The sequence below is a fragment of the Rhipicephalus microplus genome, chromosome 1, assembly GCF_043290135.1.
Source record: "Rhipicephalus microplus isolate Deutch F79 chromosome 1, USDA_Rmic, whole genome shotgun sequence".
Classification (NCBI taxonomy): domain Eukaryota; kingdom Metazoa; phylum Arthropoda; class Arachnida; order Ixodida; family Ixodidae; genus Rhipicephalus; species Rhipicephalus microplus.
Window position 1 is genome coordinate 125,945,883 of NC_134700.1, and position 24,290 is coordinate 125,970,172.

General features: G+C 44.0%; 1 protein-coding gene across 1 annotated transcript in view; it reads right to left on the bottom strand.

Annotated features, from left to right (window-relative positions):
* The window catches only part of LOC119186748 (neural cell adhesion molecule 2), a 299,145-nt gene that overhangs the window by 79,249 nt on the left and 195,606 nt on the right, over positions 1 to 24,290 (bottom strand). Inside the window, exons 2-3 of the mRNA XM_075887326.1 lie at positions 8,789 to 9,093; positions 8,061 to 8,235 (exon numbers count right to left, since the gene is read on the bottom strand). Of these exons, the coding sequence (XP_075743441.1) occupies positions 8,061 to 8,235; positions 8,789 to 9,093 (480 nt within the window). The remainder of the gene's footprint in view (positions 1 to 8,060; positions 8,236 to 8,788; positions 9,094 to 24,290) is intronic.

The following is a 24,290-nucleotide window of genomic DNA, read 5'->3' on the forward strand; positions in this document are numbered from 1 at the left end:
CTGATCTTAGGTGTCCTAAAACATCATTCTGTAAAGTAGTTGTCGAACTTCGAAACCATAAAACACTGCAATAATAAACTTTTTGTCTAATTATGATGTTTGGCGAATGCAATGCTGAAATACGTTGAAAATTTAAAAAATGTCTGTGCACGTAATGCTTAGACTGCTAGATTATAAGGAAATACTAGAGTAACTTATGTCATTCTTGTAGGCGAAGGAAAAAATTTTTGCCCAGTAATGCTCGTAGTAGTGGCTCCTATCAATAACACAAAGACGGCGTGTTTTGCCATATAACAGTCTTGGCTGGCAAAAGCACTCGATCGCCAGCTTCTAAATGCTAGGAATGTATACGTCAAGAGCGGCTTAAAAAAATCATGCTTTGTCGGGTTCCTATTACCACCAAAAAATAAGAAGCAGAACGTTTGGAAAAGATCGGGTATTATTCTTCTTCAAGGGTAATAATTAGAACATTTAAATGACATACTTAAGCAAACAAAACAAGAAAGCAATGTGGCGCTAAAGTTATGCGCGTGTACGCCTCTTCACTCACCAAGGCAATAACGAGCCCGGAACGATTCCCGTTCAGCTTTTTATCGGCACTCTCGGCTTTGCAATTCAATCGTTACTTCTTAATACTTTTTCCTAGCAATTTTTTATTACATCAACAAAACGTTATCAAGTAACCTCCTGTGAAGATAACTACGAAGATAATAAATTACTTAGTACATGAAGTAGTGAAGGATGGTCCACACAACTAACAAATTACCAGCACAAGGCAAAAATGTTCGTTCAAAAGTGCGTATGATTCAAGTACTTGTGGCGCCTTTGTGAAAGCCACGAACCTGCTGAATGGCGCATTACCCGAACAACCAAGCATGCATAAGGTGCCCCTTTGTACTTGCCTCGAGGAGTGCGGCCTGCGAAAAAGAAATGAACTATTTCCGGGCACTCAGATTCTCAAAGCCTTCTTCTCATTGCGAACGCCTAGCACCAATGCATATCCTAGTTCTTCATAGCGGTAAAATGTAAAGGCGGAATACTCATATTGCTGAAACTTGCATTCATTTCAGCATCGCAATGAGCAAAACACACACATAGACAAATGAAAACACACGCAGGCTGCGTCTCTTAAATTTTTTGTGTTTCTTAATGAATGCGTTTTAATGTTTTCCAAATTCAGTCTTCACCCACTTTTTCTTCTGCTCAGATCTTTTTCAATACATAGCTGTTTTTATTATAATCCTGTACCAATATTAGGCTGGCACTTTGATAATAATTCAGGGTTGTTGTGACTTTCTTTATTCATCCCTTGCAGCAGAAAAGCTCAGAGGTCCAACACATGGTGCCGAAAACCCGGGACGCCAACATCATCGACGTTAGGAGCCACAACACCTCGGAAGACGGTGCCTGCGATCTTGGCGAGATACATCGACTGCGGGCGGCAGAATGAAACGACATCTTAGACGACGCCACAGCCTGCGGTCCCAACTGGATGTCCTGTTGTCCGAGGCGGAAGACCACTTGCGAGGAAATCAAGCCGTCACGGCAGCAGCAGTAAGTGTATTTCTCGACCAAATAAGCTCATTTTATGGTCAGATAGAGAAAGTGGATGAGGCAATATTTGGGGAGACGCCAGACGACCTGTTGGACAGCGAGACGTTAGACGCTGGAGAATACCGCGACAAGGTTGTTACTCTCACAGCGAATCTACGAGTCAAGCTGAATGAATGTCTGGCTCCTCCAGCCCCACTCTTTACGGACGTTCACCCGTTATCATCTGGCAAAAGCAAGCTTTCCCAAATAGAACTCGTAAAATTTGATGGTAACCGCTGACTATGGCCGAGATATTGGACGCAGTTTACATTAGCAGTCCACAACAACAGCGAGTTGAGCACATCTGACAAGTTCAACTGCTTGAACAGTTTGGTTACCGGAGCGGCCGCGTCGGCCATATTGGGATTACAAGCTACCGAAGAGTGCTCTAAAGACGCTATTGAAATTTTAAAGAAGCGTTTTGAAGATGAACAGATCACAGCGCACGATCATTTGCAAGGTTTGCTGGATCTAAAGCCAGTGTCGTCGTCAGCAGACGTTCGTAAGCTGAGGCAACTTTACGACAAGGTACAGGTTCATATTCGAAGCCTCAAGGCGCTTGGCACAAACTCGACAACTTATTGCTTCATGCTTCGGGAAATCCTGCTAAGAGTTCTACCGACGGACATGGTGCTGCGTTTTCACGAGATGCACAAGGCATCCTCGTCGGCTGCATCCTCTTCGAATATGCAAGGCAATTCAAACCGTGTTACGGTTCCAGAAGGTAACAATCTTCGAATGCTTCTTGAATTCTTCGAACTTCAACTCACTTGTCGGGAAGCTGTTGCTAAACAAGGCGTAACAGAAACTCGTCGAGCCCCAGATAAGGGAGGACTAAAACACAGTCATCCACGTGACGTTTCCACCACAGCTGCTCTACAAAGTTCAACAAAAAGTCCACAACAATGCCTGTTCTGCCAGTCTGAAAAGCATCCTGTCGAAGTCTGTGATACGAAGAATATCGACTTCTAAAAAAAAGGGAGATGCTCATCAAAGCTGGACGATGCTTTCGTTGCCTAAAGCAGGGCCAGCCGGTTAAAATTCGGCAAGTGCGCAAGAAGGCATGCGACATCTGTTTGCGCATCCGATGACATCAAAAACGACAAGAAGGCGATATCTGCATTGGTGAATCTGGTGTCCAAGCAGGCAAAGTCAGTCGTACTGCTCCAGAGTCTGACAGCTACCGTATTGAGCACCAAATCATCCGGTCGCTACTGAGTCCTTTTTGATGGCGGAAGTCAGCGAAGCTTCATTACAACCAAAGCTTATGGAAGACTTGGATGCGAACTAATAGAAGAGGAAACGTTAGCTATCGGTGTGTTCTGGGGCTATAACATACGGAAAACCATGAAGAAGGTACGTGTATCGATTCTCCCTGCGAACCAGAAGCTTCCGATTTCAATAAAGGCGCCGGTGGTGGACACGATATGCACTGAATATATTCCGGTACCAGAAGAAAATGTTATAAGAGAAATGAACAAGGTGCACTTGGATACGCGAGCTCTCTCTTTACAAGGAGCAGAAGACAAACAGATTGCGGTCCTTATTCGATCAGACTAATATTTTGATATAGTAACGGGTATTGTGAAACCTGTGTTCGAAAAGTTGTAAGCTGTCAAGACGAAACTGGAATAAACTGTGCAAGGACCTGCCCCGCCGCGGTGGTCAGGTGACTAAGGTACTCGGCTGCTGACCCGCAGGTCGCGGGTTCGAATCCCGGCTATGGCGGCTGCATTTCCGATGGAGGCGGAAATGTTGTAGGCCCGTGTGCTCAGATTTGGGTGCACGTTAAAGAACCCCAGGTGGTCGAAATTTCCGGAGCCCTCCACTACGGCGTCTCTCATAATCATATGGTGGTTTTGGGACGTTAAACCCCACAAATCAATCAATCAATCAATCAATCTGTGCAAGGACCCTTGTCTACTGCAGCCGATGTTGCACAGAGTGCCAGTATTGCAGTCCTACGATGGACAGTGACCGAGCAAGATATCTCGAAACTTTTGACTCGTTTCTGGGATATAGAAAGCACCGGTATACAGGCCAAAAGTGAAGAAACGACGGTCGCTGAATCGGTGCTGGCAAATTTTGAGAACAACATCAATAAGAAAAACAATCGATATGAAGTGGCGCTACCATGAAAGAAAAGGGTTGAGATGGATGAAAACTACGCAGTTGCACTCAAACTTCAGCACAGTTTGATGAAGAAGCTTCACAAAGACAGTGAGCTCTTAAAACAATACGAAGCAACTGTTCAAATGTACCTCGAAGAGGGATATGCTGAAAAAGTACCTTCAAAAGAAGACCAACCAATTGGACCCAGGTATTATATGCCACACCGAGCCGTCATACGAGAGGACCGATCTACTACAAAGGTACGCATCGTTTTCGACGCTCCGTCTCACGAATCCGGGATGAAGTCCTTAAACGACAATCTAGAAGTCGTCCCAAATCTAAATCACGACGTTGTGACGCTACTGCTTCGTTTCCGACGCTACAAGATAGCAATAAATGCTGATGTTGAGAAGGCGTTCCTTCAAATTGACCTGCAAGAACACGACAGAGATGCACTTCGCTTCTTGTGGTTCAAGTCTTCACCTCAAGTGGACAGCGCACTGCCGGAAACAGAAGTTTGGAGAATGACCAAAATGCCCTTTGAAGCTACTTCAAGTCTTTTCCTTTTGACTGCAACCTTAAAGCACCACTTCAGGTCCGAAGAAAATCGCTTTCCTTCGACAGCCCGGCTATTGCAAGACTCCATATTTATGGATGATCTTCTTATTGGTGCTGACACCATTGAACAAGCTATTCAAATGCATAAAGAGATAATTTAAATCTTCAAGGATGCTTCAATGAACATTCGTAAATGGGCCAGCAACGACCCTGTTGTAGCTGCCGTCTTCGTACAAGGCATCATGTCTTCCGAAAAGTCACTTTGCTCATCTTCTGGACCGCTGAAAATCCTGAGACTTTATTGGAACAAACAGACGGATACCTTTTCGTTTAGGCCCCAGGATATTCTACAGTTTATGGAAGAGCATCGAAATACAAACGCTTTGTGCTCCGAGCTGTTGCAAGGATCTACGACCCTTTGGGGTTTCTGTCACCCTTTATAGTAAGGGCGAAGATCTTCCTACAAGATCTCTGGAGGGAATACCTCGGCTGGGATGACACCATGCCAATGAAGCTGTCAGCTGTCTGGAAAAAATGGAGCAAGGGGGTAGCCATGCTACATGGGATCAGTATTCCCAGGTTCCTCGCAGCGGGCAGCGAGGGCGCTTATCAAAAGGCAGAACTGCACATCTTTTCCGACGCTAGTGATTCAGCATACGGTGCTGTAGCCTACTTTCGTACCGTCGACTCAAGTGGTACCGTCCACACTATACTATTAATATCAAAGACAAGAGTTGAACCGTTAAAGACGGTTACCTTGGCGAGGCTGGAATTAATGTCAGCTTTACTTGCAGCCCGCTTATATGCCTACATCATCAAGAACTGCGACCTGGGCATTTGTGAAGTAACATCTTGGTCAGATTCCCAAATTACCCTTTGCTGGATTTACAAGGACCCGTTTCTTGGAAGGCATTCGTATGGAACAGGACGTAGGAGATCAGAAATTTGTCAGAATATTCTCGATGGCGATTTTGTCCCGGAAAAGAAAACCCTGCAGATTTGCTCACTCGAGGCTTGACTGTACACAAACTGAGTAAATCGCAGTTGTGGTGGTATGGACCCGGATGGCTTGCCATGTCTCGTACATTATGGCCTGAATTCAGGAGAAACCTTGACCTCGAAAAGGGAAAACTCGAGGCAGCTGAGACGGGGCCGGAAATCAATATCCACGCTGTTAAGACGAGAACATTGATGCCAACGCTGATTGATAACGAACGATTCAGCAGCCTCTCAAAACTTGTAACAGTAACGGCTTGGGTTTTCCGTTATGTTAAAAAGTTGAGGAAGGAAAGCGATAGGTTCCAGGAGCTGTCTGCTGAAGAAATTCAACAGGCGGAGTGCTACTTGATTCGCGTAGAATAGAGAGCTCACTTTGGTAACGAAGCCAACTGCGTCACAAACGAGAATCCAATTCCTTCCCAAAGTCCGGTTGGACAAGTAAGATTGTTCCTCGACAACAACGGGCTGCTTCGGGTACAAGCAAAAGTTTAGATTACGGACTACTCGTACGGTTCTCGCCATCCTAACCTCCTACCGAAAGACTGTCACCTCGTTACTTTAATCATCAATCATGCTCACAAAAGAGTCTTCCACGGAGGAGTACGAGACACACTGACTCAAACAAGGGAACAATACTGGATTCCACAATTACGACAGCTGGTGAAAAAAAACAATACGACGGTGTGTCATCTGCCAACGCCTAAAGTCTAAACCAGTTGAACAAGTTTCACCTTGTATGCTCCAGGATTGTTGTAAACAAACGCCTCCGTTTCTTGTAAGTGGAGTAGATTTTGCGGGTCCACTTTACATCAAAGGGCATCTTCACCAGCGCTTTTACATCGCTCTTTTTACTTATGCTGTAACAAGAGCTGTTCCCTTGGAACTTGTTGAAGATTTGACGACGGTGGCTTTCCTTTGTGCACTTCGGAGATTCGTATCACGTCGAGGCCTCTGTCACACAATGTACAGCGACAATGCCCGAGCCTTCGTCAAAACGTCCAAAGATCTAGAGAAGCTCTGGCGAACAATGCGGCATCCCGATGTACTTGCATGTTTCTCTTCCTCGAAGATTCAGTGGAAATTCATTTGCCCGAGTGCTCCTTGGTGGGGTGAATTTTACGAGAGACTCGTACGTTCTGTGAAGACCTGCTTAAAGAAAATGCTTGGTGACGTTTGGTAAATCAGACAGAGTTGGTCACATTACTAACGAAAGTGGAAGCACTAATTTATTCTCGGCCTTTAACATATGTGTACAATGATGTGGATGAGCCGTGCCCCCTATCTCCAGCAGATTTTCTCGTTGGAAGAAGACTGACAACGCTACCACCTTACGACCTCAAAATAAAAACCGAGTCGACCAACGATCAATTGAAGAAACTTTGGAGCAAAAGAGAAGAGGATCTGCAAACTTTCTGGTCTCGTTGGTTAAAGGAGTACCTCAATTAACTCGGGAATTACACGTTCAACCAAGCAAAAAGATATCACATATTGAAGGAAGGCAATGTAGTTCTACTCGGAAAAAAACATTGTTCCAGGCAACTGTGGACCTTGGTTCGCATAGAAAAACTGATCGGTGGACGTGACGGCATCGTGAGGACTTGCTTTCTACGCTTGCCCGACGGCACTGTTGTGAACCATCCTGTGCAGCTACTCTACCCATTGGAAGCCACCTAGCGTCATCTGTCGGCGCGGGAGACTGTAGTGACTTCCTTTATTCATCCCTTGCAGCAGAATAGCAGTCGTCATCATTATTGAGCCTCCTCACGAGCTGACGCTTGGCCTCGTGGCAGCGCCCGTTCACCCTTGTCTTTTTCTTTCTTTAGTTTCGTTAAAGCCTTTCATCTGGCAAGACGTGTTTTTGCATGATGTGAGCCGCGCCACAGCAGAAAAGCTCAGAGGTCCAACAAGGGTAATATATAATGAAATCAAATATTTGCAGCAAATGCAATAGAGTATAACCACGGCTATCAACTCCCCCGCAGTTATCGCTGAACGATAATGCAAGAAAAGCGTTGTCATACACCTGACTTCAAACTAGCCAGAACGCGTACATATTCAGTTTCAGAATCTCCGTCCTTCGCATTTACAAATGTGTGTCTGTCTGTAAGATTGCCACATATGCGTCTAATGCAGTCACTGCATCGATCGCATTAAAGCCCAACAACGTATAAAAACATACCACGATCATAGCGTGCTCGCGACCGTTTCTCTAGCTCCACATATACTAAATTTGGTGTCACGTGATGTGAATCAATGACAAAGGTAAACGACACATCTAAACATAATGATAATGACACGGAATTTATGTATGGCATCATTCACTTCTAACCCGTAACGTTGTGCTGATTTTAAAGTGACAAATCAACATTTGTTATTCGTTCTTCGCATATCTTGGATTCTCACTGTACGTGGTATTTGCCATTTTTTTCTTTTTCTCATTTTATATTTTTGGTTAAGTTCTTGCAAATTATGTACTAATAAATTCCCCACTTATATGTAGTGCCCCTATCAAGGACTTCTTAAGGTAACGAACTGAAGTTACGTGAAGTGAATGATTATGTGTGTTAAGGACTTCCGATGTTCTACAATGGTAATTTTATATTGATGGGTGTAGCAAGTGTGGTTTCTAAGAATGAACATTCAGCACATAAAAACGCACCAGCGGATGTGCCTGAGAGTGTTAGGAGGAGGAGGGGAGGGGGTCAGTTTACACTCCTCGAACTATATTTTCGACAATTGGCAATGGAGAAGGCTAAGAAGACTAGCGTTCTTCCAGACGCTTCTGTTGTGGTACTCACCGACGACGTGTAGCCGCACCGTCGAGTTTCTACGAGCACCATCCCGGTACACGGCTGTGCACGTGTACAGACCGGCGTCCTCGAAGCGAACGCTGTTCACCTTGAGGCTGGCCGGGTGGCCAATGATCGAAAAGTACGCCCGCCCGATCCACCCGTGTCCTGCTGAGCGGCTCACCTGCGTGAGCGAACGGCACAGATAGTGTTCATTTGCAGTAGGATTCAAATTGACCTTCTATGTGCTTTATGAAAGTTATTGTTGAGATGGCTAAATGATAGGAAAAAGTATCAAACAAGAAAAAGGTCTTGTGTTTTCTTTGCTTATACGGTCAATAAGAGCACCTGCTACTATTTTCAACATTTACCTTATATGTGTTACTCGCTTCTCAGTAATAATAATAATAATAATAATAATAATAATAATAATAATAATAATAATAATAATAATATAACATCTGCCTCTTAAGTTCGAAGACCACATTATGGATATAAGGAACGCCGTACAAAAGGCTCCGGACATTCCGACTAGTGGACACTAAGTGGGCCTCTACCATTTAGCTCGCGAGACCAGCTGGACAGCAGCCAGCTCCATAGCCACTGCTCCATCGACGCTGACTATCAATAAAGGTTTCTGCAATCGACAAGTCACAGGGAAATCCCGAAGTGCAGTGTCAACAATAAAACTGCAGAGGTCTAAAAGCTCGTAAGATCTCACGGCGCAAGGCACTCACTTGTAGCAAGTTGTTCCCTCGTCCTCCTGCAGCTCCGTTTCCACCCGTGGCTCCGGCCGTCGTCTCTGCGCTGAGTGTCGGATCAGGTCCGAAGTCCACAGTGTAGATGGGCTCGCGGCTGGCCGCGGCTGCACGGAAGCCGTATCCCAGTGGTGATGCCGCTCCGGAGGAACTGCTGTGAAGATCCCGCTCGGGCGAGTGGTACCAGTGCACGAAGGCCAGTGAGTCGTTGGACAAAGCGTCGCGTAGGTCGCACGGCAACTCCGTTTGGTGACCTTCGCGCACGATCAGGCGCTTTGAAGTGCCTGCACATTGTGAGAAAAGTAAGAAACAACCTCTTTGAATTGGTCAAGTCACACAAGGGTATTAGTGAATAATCATTAGATTTGATACAGCCCTTGTGCCAGTGCTAAAATAAAGAAAAAGCTAATAAGAAAGCAGATCCAAAAAGGAGAGTCACTACTCCCTTACCGCGGGGAAATATAAATTAAGTGCCTGTGGGGACACTCTCGCCCTTCACTTACGGTAATTTTTTAAATTAGTAATCAGTTATCGACATCATATGTGGATGGCTGGTACTCACTATGTATTGCATTAATTGTATCAGAAGAGATACAAACAAGATGCCTACAAATTTCATTAACATGCTCCCGGGACTCCATTGCCCATCGCTTTTAAATGTGAAGCATTTCTTAGCGAACTTCGGCGACGTTGAGCGTATCTATCTATCTATCTATCTATCTATCTATCTATCTATCTATCTATCTATCTATCTATCTATCTATCTATCTATCTATCTATCTATCTATCTATCTAGCCGCCTACGACGTTTAGCTCTCCTGGCCACTTCGATGATGGTATCAATACCAAACTTGGTATGGTATAACATGACTCTATGGAGAACATATTTGTCTAATCATAACATGAAATTCAGGCCGTGTATGTCACGAATGTCATAGTTTACATTTCATGGTCCTGCAGCTTTTGTGGTGGTTTAGTTCACATGGCATGTTGCAAAACTAGTATGGTATGGAATGATTGCATGGCGAACACAAGTGACAGATCCTAACATGAAAATCATGACATGCGTGTCATGTAACAACATGAAGCTCATGATGTTCTCGCGGCCGTTTCGCTAGCGTCACATATACCAAATATTGTAATACAGTACGTGAAAGGATGACGATAGTATGTGACTGGTGCAAACATGATAATCATGAAATGCGTGTCACGTGTTAACATGACTACATGCCACGCTCATGATGCGCTGGCGGCCGTTTCGCTAACTTCACTTATGCCAAATTTGCTATTATGTGATGTCAATGGATGACGAAGCTATGTGACTGGTGCAACCTAATAATAATGAGATTTGTGCCACATGAGAACATGATTACATGCCACATGCAAGGCGCCAATACATTTCGACGTAATGCGGTGCGCGTGCTCGCCAGCGTTCATTTCATCGCGTCACGTTGGCGCTGCCGCGCCAGGCGCCGGTCCTGCCATGTACTCGCGGACGCGCGCCGCGCTGCGTTGCTTTGACACATGCGTGTTTCAGCGCGTCTGGCAGCCCTCCGTCACGAAAAGAGGGGGGCGCAGTGTTTTCTAGGTAACGCATCGGCGCGAAATGCAGCATGTTGCATTTCGCGCCGGTTGCCGCCGGGCCGCGCCGACGGACGCTGGTCGCGCCTGGCGTCAGACTGGCGTCAAAACTATGCACAGAAAATTTCAAGCAATTTGGGTAAAAAGATTGGTGCCTTACGCCCCTCCGAATTTGATGTGTGCAATTGTACACATCACCACCAAAGAGGCTAGGCATTGGCGTCATTGTGCGTGGTAAGTATGGATTCGCCGCTCATTTCAGGAACTCACAACGATCAGGGCTTTTGAACAACGCAGAAAATAGTGGAGGCAAGAGTGCACCTATAATACGCGGTGGTGATCCACCTTCACCGAGTGGCGTGAGTTGAAAGTCTTTGGCTGTTTAATTAGTTATGCGTAAGTTAGCGAGCGAACAGATAATAATGTAAAGCCAGGGATGGTAACCAGTTCTGTATAGCCGCTATCCCGCCCTGCAGTGTGTTAGATAGAGTTAATTGGATAGAGTTAATTTTAAGGTGTACCAGGAAGGGTGCAGTAGGTAAACAGTAACTTCAGAGTTGGTTATTGTTTCGCAGTATTTATTATCGCTAATAGTAAACAGCCGCTTGCGCAATGCAGTTATTTAAAAGTTGAAAGAACGTCATCGTCAGCCTCAGGCCCGGAATAACTTCTCAGGACGGCATTCCATATTATCGTGTAGTCTCAGGGGCTCCTGGTGAAAGCAAGCTTCACGAAACTCAATCGTGCTGAAAGGAAGTACGAGGAGTCCGAGCGGAAACGCTTCAACCACTGCTGGTTTCATTATGTCTGGCCGTAACTTTGGCTCCTCGACATCGATCGGCCCATGGGAAAAGCGACACGTTCGCTTCATTTCGGAACCCGAAGAAGTAGCGTGTTTCATCTCCGCATGAGAAACAATGTCTTCGTACCATCATGCCCCTTCCCGATTGAAGAGAGACTGAAATTGTAGAGATGAACACCAGGAAAAAACGCAGACGTCTTTCAGATTTATCACAGAGGGAAAAATGCGGCTGTTGCGTAACGGTATGTTCCAAAGGAATCTTCGGTGGTGGTATAGATATATATAGGAATTTTCCCTCGCGAGCAAATACGCTGACAAAATAAGTATATATAGCACATTTTTTTTAACTAGCACCCTTCCACTACCGGGAAAAGAAGAAAACCATGTCAAATTTAGAGAAATTTGGTTTTTCACTGAACTTGTGAAGCTTTTTGTTTTAGTTTTTTTTTGTGAGAAAACGCTACTTTAGTTTCAATTGAATGGAGTTCCTGTATTTAAATTGTTGCGTAAAATAAAGCGAAACTTGGCTTTACTGCAATTTAGTACAATTACAGATAGCTCCAAACTTGAAGCCGAGACCCAAATGGCACAACACGGACAAGTGTCACTTCTAGCGTCAATAAACACGACTATTAGGAGTGTAGCAGCGATTAGCTCATTGTGGAACCAAGTTTATTTAATTACCAGTATAAACGTGATCGGTCCCTTTAGTACAGAATCACATATTGATTACACTTGTCTATCGAAACGCAAGGGTTAATCTTACGATGGTAATACTTCATTACCAACCACAACCCCGCGTAAATGCAGATTTGATTGTTTATTGTTGCAAGGTTTTTTGTGGCGATGCACGAATATTAACTTGCAGTGCTGCAGAATATCTCAAATCATATTTGCATCGCCTCTCGCTGCAGGCTGAAAGAAAAGCTTACGAATGTGTTCATTCTGCGTCGGTATTAACTGTCATTTGACACTTTTTATTGCGATAGCAAATATATGGACACACTCGGCTGAATTTAAGCCACCAGCGTCGCCATTGGCATCGCCGTCACGCACCGTATATATATATATATATATATATATATATATATATATATATATATATATATATATATATATATATATAGCAAGGAAGGAAAACTCCAGAAAGAGACTCTGGTGCGCGGAATTGAACGTTAAACCTCTGCGTCGTGAATGCGAGGCGTTAACCACTGAGCCACCGAAGAGCACGTCCTACAACAATGAAATGGCAACCTACTTATATCTACTACTACTTCTGCTTACGGGAATCGGGGGAAATGTATTTTTTATATATGCGTGTGTGCGTGCCCGCACGTTTAGATTGCATTTGTTTCATACGTTTTGTTTTGATCTCTGATCTGTGTAATGACACAGAAGCTTTGCTGTCACAGATTCTGAAGCCTCGAAAAATGAGAGAGATGTCTCCTGTTTGTTTTTACTTTCTCCCAAGCCTGCACCTCGATTATTGCAAAATTACAGCATGTGCTTGCGATTTAGTTACAAAAAGTTGCACATGCAAAACTGCATCACGTTAAATTCTGTCAGTTTCCGGAAGTAGAATGCAAGGCAATACTATGATATGCATTATGGGCTCAGCATCCCCAATACCGCCTCGTCGCAACATTTTGTGCCTCATGCAGTCTGTTGTAGGGACGAAAATTACGCACACAATATGTACCCTACGACATGCACTGCTGGGGCCAGAGAATGTCACCTCTGGCTTTACTAAGTCACTTGTTAGAAGAAAGAGGTAACTCCTTCCTGAAGCAAGTTTTTTCTTCAATTTGTTCACTCAGTGGCCTTTGTGCAACATATATGTGGTGTGAAGAGCACGATTCCTTTAGTAGCCTTTCCTTCGCTTGTAGTTCAGAGGACCTGAATTGTTGGCCTCTCTCCATTAAAGCACCGTTTAACATTGCACTACAGAAGGTGATGTATTGAACCTCGAAACGCCAGAAAATGGACCCGAAACAGCAGAAACGATCAAGCTCTTGCTTTTATGCACATCTAAGGAGTTCACGCCTTAAATAGTCTTCCCCATTTCCGACTTACGGTGTGCCTCACATATAACATATAAGTTTTTGAGTGTTGAACCGAATTATAAGAAATCTATGACATATTCTTTTACATCCTGGATCGAGCGACTCTTGTGGCCACCAGAAAACCCTCTTCTATGACAAAAGACCGGTCCGTATATGGCATCAGACGCGCCCTGGTGGTAAAAAGCTGTTGCCGAAGATTACCATGTGTCTGCTGAATTACGTCCTGGCCGATGAACCAGTCCAACCAGCAAGACACGCCCTGATGCCTGTTTCCGGTAGTAGTTCCAATTACAATTACTCCCACCAACTCTGGCACATTGATTTTTTTGGAGTTGTCACCGTGTTTGGGTGCCTATGCGTCACCGCTTCTACTGCAACAAAAAGTTGATATCGTTTCATTATGCAAGTCGAATGACCAAACACTGGCTTCGTTGTATCGACTTGTGGATCTTATGTGCCAGGTCTCTGCTGCCGTTGTTATCACGCTTGCTGTTGATATGGAGTTCCCTACGCACGTTTGTGTATGGTTTTGCTTGCACGTACGTATATGTTATCACGCCACAGGAATATGAAAACACGAGTAAGCAACAAAAGAGTAGGCGCATTGCTTTATTTTACATTCGTTGGTGTTCATTTATGGTCACATGGTCTGGTAGGCCGGGTATTGATTCGTGCAGCAGATATTAGAACCCTAGACAGAATTAGAATACGGAACGCAATATGGTCCAGTTTGTTTAGCATTGAGTAATACCGCCACTAGCTTTCACATCTAGGGCACCCCCACACTTTCGTTCATACCTTCGAGGTCTGAAACCGCTTGTAATCGATTAATCAATGTAAGCAACGGAATATCAGATAGCGCTTAAGCTTTGCTCAGTGCAAGGCGGGATTATTTTTGTCCCCGTGAATTCATCAGGGTCCATCGAGGCAGCTATCAGGACAAGAGTGCGCGAAAATTTTGTTAAACACAGGGTACGAGCGTGATCTGGTGATAAGTTTAGAGGACTCTGCTGGCTCTATATCATCTTATATTATCTCGTAACTACTTTATAGACAAACAGAGGATGCAGTATCAGTGCATCGCTGGGAATTGAATGTCGTGATTTTCCCAATTTATTTCATCATTATTTTCGAGATTACAATTTATTATACCATCTATTGTTGCATCAAGTCCACAGGGGCATACTAGTGCATGATAAACAAAACGCGCACACCCGTATCAACACTAACCACTAGGCAGCACAATCGGAATAAATGGTAAAATTTAGGTCACTCGTTGGGATGCCGCATGGCAATATATTTCTTACTTGTACATGAAGGTGCACTGCTGTTGCAGATTAGCGTTAGAAATCGTTCCCTAATTTTGTCTTTTATTTGAATAACGTTGCATTAAATATTGATATATATGCACCTCAACTACGACAACAGGACGATCACACGTAACTGTTTCAGGCGCTACAAAAAAAATGGGTTCAGGTGTCTTATTATTATGCCTAATTGAACGCATCCCAGACTAATCCGCAGCAAAAAATGTTGCCTCTACAGTTTCCCACATATCTAGTGTAATAGAGTTTCAACAAGCCAGCCTGCTGCACCGATCTCGAGAATAATACTCAAGTACACACTACATCCGTTTCTCCTCCGTACCAGCCAGATGAATACGCACCACACGCAATTTTAATCTCGGCTTGTTTGAAGCGATTTGCGGAATGCAAAATGCCCGTTATCGGACACACTCGGCTCCCGTCCGACATTGTTATATGCGTTACCAGCGCCAGTGCACAACAAATACAAGGAGAATTTCATTCATTTGGTATTCATTTGACCTCGTTTCCACGGCTCAGAGTAATCGAGTCAGACTGGCGATAGCACTCAGTTCCTGAGGTAGACGCAGGAAGAGTTTCATTCCGCGGTGAGCTCGGGGCCTAGCCCAAGGTTGGAACAATGTTTGTATTTTGTATTGGAGATATCAAAGCTTTGTATTTGATAGTAGTACAACGACTTAATCGATGCATAATTATACTGGGCTACCAATCAATCATTCGGTACACAAAATGCTTTATCGACTTGACATATGTTTCTTACGTGTTCAGCAAACACTCGTATGCCATTTTGTTAATCAGGGCACATATTCCCATACACAGGGCTCAGTTTGAAGAACTGACTGCAAAAAAAGTAAGCGAGTACTTTCGGAAGGCAATAAAGTGAAAAGTTTCATGCAGCAAATTCCGCAATTCTTTCATTTTAAATACACAAGGATGAATTGACTGATGACAGCAACAGTAGGCTCCAGAAAAAGACACATTGTACCAATAAAAGACACGTCGAATAATGCCCAAATTTCTTGCACCTGCTTAGATGTTGTCCACACTCATTTGGAAGTCATTTGTCCACCCGGCTGTTTAACTATTTTTGGCAATAATTGATTACTTTGGTGACGTAAACAGTCACACTTGCAAGAAACAGGAAACCCTGGCAAGCTTACGACAGACCAGAAGACCACAAAATAAGTAATAAGTTAATGTAGCTTCTCAAATGCAGGTGCTCTTTGTTTTCCCGCGAGTGAAAACATAGATATGCAGCCTGTATTTGTATTGCACTCTACTATCACCTCAAAATCACGACGTATTGAAAAGTGAACATTATAATAGTTGATGCAAGGTGGCCTTTTTTGTTTTTTGAACACCTGTTCAAGCCACCCAGTGATAACTGTCATCATAATAAATGGGTGTGTGCCACAGAAACTCGCCTGATCCCATTACTGAACACTGGTTCACAAAAAATGAAGAATGGAGCAGTCCGCTCAAAGAGTGTATGCGAAGCAACGGCAGTGAGCCGAAAACATTGAGTACGTTCAAAAAATCAAAACTAGAAATTAGGAATAAGAACAGCCACTGAAAGAAGACTCTGAAGCGATAAAAAGGCTACATCAAAGAGGAAGAGCCGCAAACCTAGGATGAGAGCGAACGTGCGGTTTCAGAGCAAGATTCTTTCTTTGAAGTTTGGGCAACTATATTGCGTATGTGACTTAACTTGCACCTCTCCGCAGGGAGTATTAACGTCGCACCAAATAAGATAACCTTCCTGAATCCTCACAATGACCTAGACGGATCCTACAAAGAACCAGCATCACATAGAGCAAAGACCTAGAAACAACCTCGAATCGTTCGGATTAGTCCTCAGAATACTCCAGTTTCACAGGTTTGCACCTTCTGTCACTGCGTGCAAGCTACGCCATTTTCGAAAAGAGGGGGCAATACGAAGTTAGCACAAGTTCAGAGCAGATGTTTATTTTAAACAATTACCAATAAACATCAGCAATTCGGAACTACTATATGCAGTACGTGCCAGTAGGGCAATGATGAAATATTCTAAACTTGTGTGTCTATTCAAAATATGCCTGCTCGATTTCCTAATTGCTTCAGGATTACACTCATCCGACCGCACGACCGCTCTCCCTTCAGAACGCTAACGTGAACTGCTTCTGACAAAATCAAAACATTGATTCAGTGTAAAGCAATTGAGTTATTCCATTCCCTGCCATTTTAACGGGCGTGGTACACTACTGCGTCAGCGCCATATTAATCGCTGATGGGACAGTACTCACCAAATGTGAGGGCTATGAGATGGCTGAGGGACGACCTCAAATCTCGAAGGTTAATGACCACAGATGAGCAGCAACGTATTCACCAGCGCTTAATGGAGCCTTGCTGGCTCCCCAACTGCCGGAGATAGCCGCACGCCACAGTGCCTTGGTTTTTTCTTGCGCTTACTTTCACTGCAGCGACAATTAACTTCTACGCGACACAAGATAATGTGCACAGAAAGTCATTACTTACAGACCCAGCTGTCATAGTTTAGTAAACCCATTCTTTGCTGACATATATCTTTTTTCTATTTTGCCATCTACGTTTTTTGGCGATACCTTATTTTTTAAGAAAAAAAAGGCAAAAGCTTCGTGGTATTCAAAATACTCATTTATTTATGCACAAATTATTGCATATTCATTCGCCACCAGCCGCACATATTTTTTAAACATATTGCATGCATAAGAAAGCCAAATTGTTCTATAGGTATGGGAATACTAATAATAGCATAACCTGTACTGGTTGTTTGATAATATTCAAATTGTCTTGATTGTAATTGATTGATATGTGGGGTTTAACGTCCCAAAACCACCATATGAGTATGAGAGACACCGTAGTGGAGGGCTCCGGAAATTTCGACCACCTGGGGTTCTTTAACGTGCACCCAAATGAGAGCACACGGGCCTACAACATTTCGGCCTCCATCAGAAATGCAGCCGCCGCAGCCGGGATTCGATCCAGCGACCTGCGGGTCAGGAGCCGAGTAACTTAGCCACTAGACTGTCTTGATTGTAGTACATGTAGCACAGCTGTAGTACATTGTAGATGTAGTACATTGCAGTACAGCTCATGTCATCGATTGCGTTTTCATTTTTGAAGTCGCAATTCATTAGCGGTAAACATGTCTTGTTCGATAGTACATTAATTCTTGTAGGTCTCTGGCATGCGAATACTTTCGCTGTATGTACGACGATTTCTCCCCAAATAGAATGGCAGAAATGATTGTCACTCGTGCTTCAGTCTTTTTTCTACAACAATCCGCCAAAACACTTCGTCAACAGCCATGTTGAACTAAAACATGCAGTGATTTGTCCTAATTGTAGTTTTAAAAACAGATACTTTTAATGACACGCTATACAGAACATGCCCATTGGCATGTTTCTTTGCCCATTGGCAAAGAAAGAATTATCAGAGAACCAAAAGACAACCTATTCTGCTCAAAATGTCTCCATTTTCCAAGATACCGTGCGCAGTTTATCAATCGGTGGAGAGGCCGTCGAAATAGGCGCACTTCAAAACGTGTGATAAAATGTGAAATATAGAAACGTTGTCAGATGTGACAGGCTGCCTAAAGCCAGCGTCAAAGCCAAGCACGCCGAACGAGTCATGAGTATACTGGATCAGGGTAAAACTATCATCGCGTAACAAAAGTGTCTGACTGTATCCTGAATAAAAGGCCACCTAAACGTTGGGCTGCACTCTGAACTGGACTGATTGTGATGGAGTTAGCATATTCTTCTAAATTCTCTGACAAGGGCCCAAGCAAATAAAGCTACCAACGATCGTCCTTGTAAGGACCAGGTATTGATAGACAAGAAATTTCGAATTCTCGAATATTTTTTTAATGTTTTCGAAGTCGGTTGTAAGCGTGTTTGAAAATATGTAGACTGTAAGTATTGTGCTTTGCTGTTTGAATAAACATATTGTCATCAGTACAGCCCGTATTGTCGAAGATGCTTTTATTAGACTATAGCATTGACAGACATTCGGCAGAGTATTATGGAAACAAAGAGAATATGGCACATCGTACGAAACTCGCAAGCTTGTACTTCAGAAACAAGAAAAATACATATTTAATTTGCTGCTGTGAGTTGTCCCAAAATGATCGCAAGCGTCACTTATCAGTCATGTGTGTCAATCAAAACCTGCAGAAAAAAATGGTCGAGTTTAACTGTCATAAACCCAGATACCACGTGCGAGATCTACATTTGTCTTGGTTTTTAATGAACTCTACATAAATATTGTTTCAATAAAAGGTTTGGCCGCGTTTAGATGCCTCCTTAGATAAACTGCTGGAAATGTGATAGAAATACGATAGGCTTCTGCCGGCCTTGTTTCCTGTATAGCGTTGCATATTCAGAGCGGTTTAAGAAACACCAAGTTCTTTAAAATTACGTGTCTATTTATCTTCTAATAAAAAAACACACTGCCTAATTCATTGTGACATATATCAAATGATTTCTTATTGGACCATTTACGTTTTTAGCGCTATATTGTTTGACTCAGGTATGCGTAATATTTACTTTTTCTCGAACAATGTTCACAAGTATGAGCGCAGCCACGAGTTCAGATTCTTGGGTGTTGAGCAAGTCATCTTGCACAACTGGTATGAGGTGTAAGCATGGCGAACATAAGTCAGAGACCCTAACATGAAAATTATGAAATGCATGTCATGATTTTCGTGTTATGACTAGTAATGGCTATGCACCACGCAAATGGTGCACTTACGGCCGTTTCGCTAGCTTGGCATGTACCAAATTTGGTGCTACGAGACGTCAATAGATGAGGAAAGTATATGACACACCTAAACACAATAATCATGATAAGCGTTTCATGTGAAACATATTTACATGCTACGGGCATAGCGCGCTCGTGGCCGTTTCGCTAGCTCCTTGTATACCAAACTTGGTATCTGGTGACTCGAATAGACAACGAAGGTGAATGACTCGTCCAAACATGATAATAATAAAATATGTGTCACGTAAATCACGACTACATGCTACGCTCAAAGCGTGCTCGCGGTCATTTCGCTAGCTCCACATATACGAAATTTGGTTACGTGACGTGAATGGACGACGAAGGTAAGTGACATGTCCAAACATGATAATCATAACATGCGTGTTATGTAAAACATGACTACATGCTACGCTCACAGTGTGCTCGCAGGCATTTTGCCAGCTCCACATATCACGGCTCATGATGCTAAATTTGGTACCATGTGACGTGAATAGATGATGAACCTAAATGACACATCCAAACATGATAATTATGACATGACTATCGTGTACGGCAGTTTACGTCCGCTTCGGAACATTGTGTTCCCATTAGGAAGCTTTAGAATAACGTTTGCAGGGCCTGCGGGCGTTGCGGGCATAGCAGGAGCCATATGAGTTTTCGAATAGCGTTTGCTCCTCCTAGGAAAAAGTCTACGGAGTTTCCCCTGACCGCAAACCCAAATGCACGAAAGCTACTCGCAGCACTTTGCGCGCCTCGCGGGCCGCGATCGCCACACGCTATTTTTGATTTTCTGCGTGCGGGCCGCGAACGCGGACGGTGACTCGCGTTACGACGCGTGCGCAGTGGCAGCGAGGACACCGCAAGGGCTCGCGGTGCGCTATTCTAAAACTCCCTATTAAAGTGACGTATGAACCTTCCTCATTCGGGGTTCGCGTATCATCAATTTTTAGAGTACGTAGAATCTGCCATTTTTTTTTATCTGCTAGGCTATGTACTCTGGCGCTGAAGTCAGTCTGGAAACCTTGACTGAACGGTGCCTATAAGAAAAAGTAAATGGAATAGCTTCGTGGCTCTGCAACGGCAGGATGACGAAGTTATTCCATCATCTGCATTCACATGGCTAAGCCCACCACCAACTTCCTCTCGATAAAAGAAGATCGTGTGATGCTCTAGTACCACTGCGTGAGCATAGCGTGCGCGCGCTGCAGCAAAAAAGGTCACGTTGCGGCTATTTGCAGAACCCCTTTTTCTCCACGATGCGGCGCCTTCGGTTATACGTCTCAGCATTGTGCGCCCTAACGTAAGCGGTGTAACGAGGACCACGCGAGGGAAGATTGCTTCCAGCCCAAGTCGTACGCAGACGCAGAGAATAGCACTTTGCATTCATTGAAAGAATTTCCGCAACTTTGAGAGTCTCCTTCGATGAGGACGACTTAATTTAGAGCTTCCGGAAACATTGAAGTTTGGCAACGCAAAACCAAAGAACGGCAAAAAATGATTCTTAGCTAATAGAGTGACGACAGTACCACCCACAACCAATTTCATAAAGCCAATGCAGAAGACGCCAGTGGCGTGGATGCCGCGTGACTATTCGCAGTGAGTGACAGTGACGTTGCTGCGCTGGCTGGGGACACCGGAGAGTTGTCATCTGCTACAACGTCACCAGGTGGGCTCAGATACGCCCTAGAGATGCCAACAGCCTCTGCTACTACTTCACCAGAGGACCACAAGAACACAAAAAACGAACAATCATCGAACGCCACACCGTCAGCGGAAGCACCCCAAACATCTCGGGGCGTTGGAGAACAAGATAAGTTGGCCACCAATATCCCACCTCCTGCAACAACAAGTGCCCCTGACGAGCTTGATAAATGGTGGCTTGAAGGCCTGAAAGAAGCGTCAAGATGGCGTCCATGAACGAAGGAAAGACCACGATGTCAACTTAATCTAAAACGTCATGGGAAAATGCAGCCCAGACGTGTGAAGAAGCATCTGACACGACATTCATATATTGTTGGAGCTGGTCACCATCAACAAAACTAAACAGCGATAGCTTTTCGCAAGAGGCATGACGAATATTTCAGTCTCCGGAAAATGGCGTTCTCCCGACTAAATTCCAAGAACCACAAATTCACAGTGTCACTTCAGGTCTTGCAGATGAAGCAGTGGAAGGTATGTCAACACCTCTGGAATGTTCAAAAAGCGTTGAGTGTATTAATCAGGGCTGGATGCATCATCTCATGTGGGTGACGACTCGGTGTTTTTCTATTTGTGCTACCACATATTCGCCTTTCACTTCCTCTCACCCGTATTTTTGAAAATACTTGCTTCCCTGCCTTACGGTCACTATGCGTCTGTTGTTTCTGAAGCACGCGGGATGACTAGTATTTCTTAAATTACTGTCGGTAGGGTTCAAACACTGACGCGCCGTCTTGTTAGTTTTCTTCTATGTTTGCTGTGTTCGGTTATAGTACTTTTACCATGTGGATTACGTTGCCTGTTGCGAAAGCTTTTGCCGATTATATTGCTGTGTAAATGTGTTCTGTTTGTGCGCGCATGTAAATTGCGGTGCGAGTTTCTCGCGGTGAGTATCATCACGCAGACTTCACTTACTACCACTTAACAGGGGAAAAATACACGGCGTCCTCGGAGTAATTGTTTTGATGGCAAAAATACTTGCTTTTTTGCTTCTCAATTTATTTTGATAGATAGGCTTTCTTTCAGAAGTTTTAATGACCACTGTTTCAGCGGATGTGTTAAAAAACCGGAGATAATGAACCTTCCTACAAGAGACGAACATTTGAACACGACCCGATGTCATGACCTTCCATACTATGTTTTTGGTTGAAGCATTCTTCTCCTTAACGGATGCAAAGTCACGTGACACCAGGCTTGTGTCTCTCAATCCGGGGTACAGGCGGCGGGGGCACAATGCCTTTTTCGATGCAGAAGGCCGCGTTATTGTGATTGACATGTAGATAAGCAATCGAAGAATTTGATTCACTTTTACGCACCCGTTAATAGGTCGACCGCCAATCAGATTTATAAAATCAGATTTTAAGTGGAGCCAGTTTGTTCAATTTAGACTCAGCATCGTGCGTCTTCTTAGGTTATTTCATCCGCGTTTTCAATTTATTCCAGACGACCAAGGCCGTAGTCAAGGACAAAGCACGTTCTATTAGAAGGGGCTGCGGAAACTATGTGGCGCTGTAACTCGTCAATGCATGAACAGCTTTTCACGAGAACACCTTTAGATCTAAGCATATTGAGGGTACGTATTTGAGCAGGATTGACAGAGTATATATCCCTAACGCATTCGTTACAGGTTTATATGCACGTGATGTCATTTACTCTTGCGCTAGGCAACGCAAGCTCAGCTACAACGTGCTGGCGCTGTTTCTTCTGAAGGCCATGCTGAGAAGGCATTGGTCGAAGTTGTGGCAAACAAATCTCTCAATGCTTAATGATGGCGGTAACCGAATTGCACATGGAAATATATGCGTCTTTGGAAGATGTGCCACAAATTACGCGGTTGACAAAGGATCAATTGAAGGCGAGATGGCGTGGGATTACGCATGAGGCAGGACACGTGGGCTAGTCACATTTAATATCACCAATTCCTAAAACTTTGAGGTGTATTCAAATCACTGAGAGCGCAGCCACTCTAACCTGCGCAATTCAAGTGTAAATTAGGGCGAAAAGAGCTAAATACCACCTATTGTTAAGGAGAAAGACTGGGACCTTCAAGCCCGCAGAGGAACTGCCCGTGTTTACGGATCAACTAGCTAACTTGGCATACGCGCAGCAAGTAGGGGTAAGAAAACATAAGCCCAGTTGTGTCACCTCGGCGCGGATTGAGAGCGGAAGCATCGTCACAGATATCAAATCAAATCAAAAAGTATTTCGGACGCATTTGGAAAGGCTCTACTTTGCAGATAATAGCCCCAAAGACAGTAAACAGCATCGAAGAATCGGAGATTTTTATGTATGCTAGGCCACACTTTGTCCTCAGGCGTCTTGTTGGCTGAGGCGACAAAATACAAATTTGGCAAGATCTGACGAAAAAAACATTACCTTGGCGCAAGGTACCGAGGGAATAGTGGCAAGGTTTTATATTTTTTTTTCGGCGTTCTGCGCACACCCTTACTGACGTGGCCACCGGGTTCACTGTTCATGCACAAAAGCCTTCATTAAGAGACTTGTCGTTTTGCTGCAAAAAGAAGGCATGAATTCTGACAATCCACTGTCTTGGAGACTGGTAACCTCCCTCGACATGGACTAGAAATTCGTTGCTACGATCATTGGTTTAAGGCTGAAGGCTTGGTTGCACGATGTAATGTCACCATTGCAAACGTGTGCAGTGCCGGGTAGGACAGTTTCTTTAAATACTTATCTTCATCACAGATTTGTTCTTTTATGTCAACGATAAAAAAGTCACCGGCGCCTTTTGTCGTTGAATCAAGCTAAGGCCTTTGACAGGCTATGAAATGACTACATATACAGCTTTCAGAGAACACTCGGATTGCCAGAGGTGTAATCTCGCTGCATAGAGCTTCTTTGCATCAACATGAGCAGCAGGCTCGTCATCAATGGCGTGGAGACAAAAGCTTTAGAGTAGACAGAGGTGTTCGCCAGGGATGTCCGATCGCACCGGTGCTCTTTATTTTTTCTATATAACCCTTACTTATGAATGTCATGAAGTAACATAATGTTCAAGGCCATATGACAGCAGTGATGCTGAGGACAGCATCACTGCTTATGTGGATGACAAATCTGCATTCATGAGAAACCAAGCCAGTTACGGCGCGTTCTTGAAGCTGTCCAGGGTAAGCCAATTCATCGTGTGCTTGCCTAAACGCAAACAATAGCAAAGTTTATTTTCAGTGGCTTTCATGACCTTTTGCCAGGTGGTATTCTATACGTGAACGCCG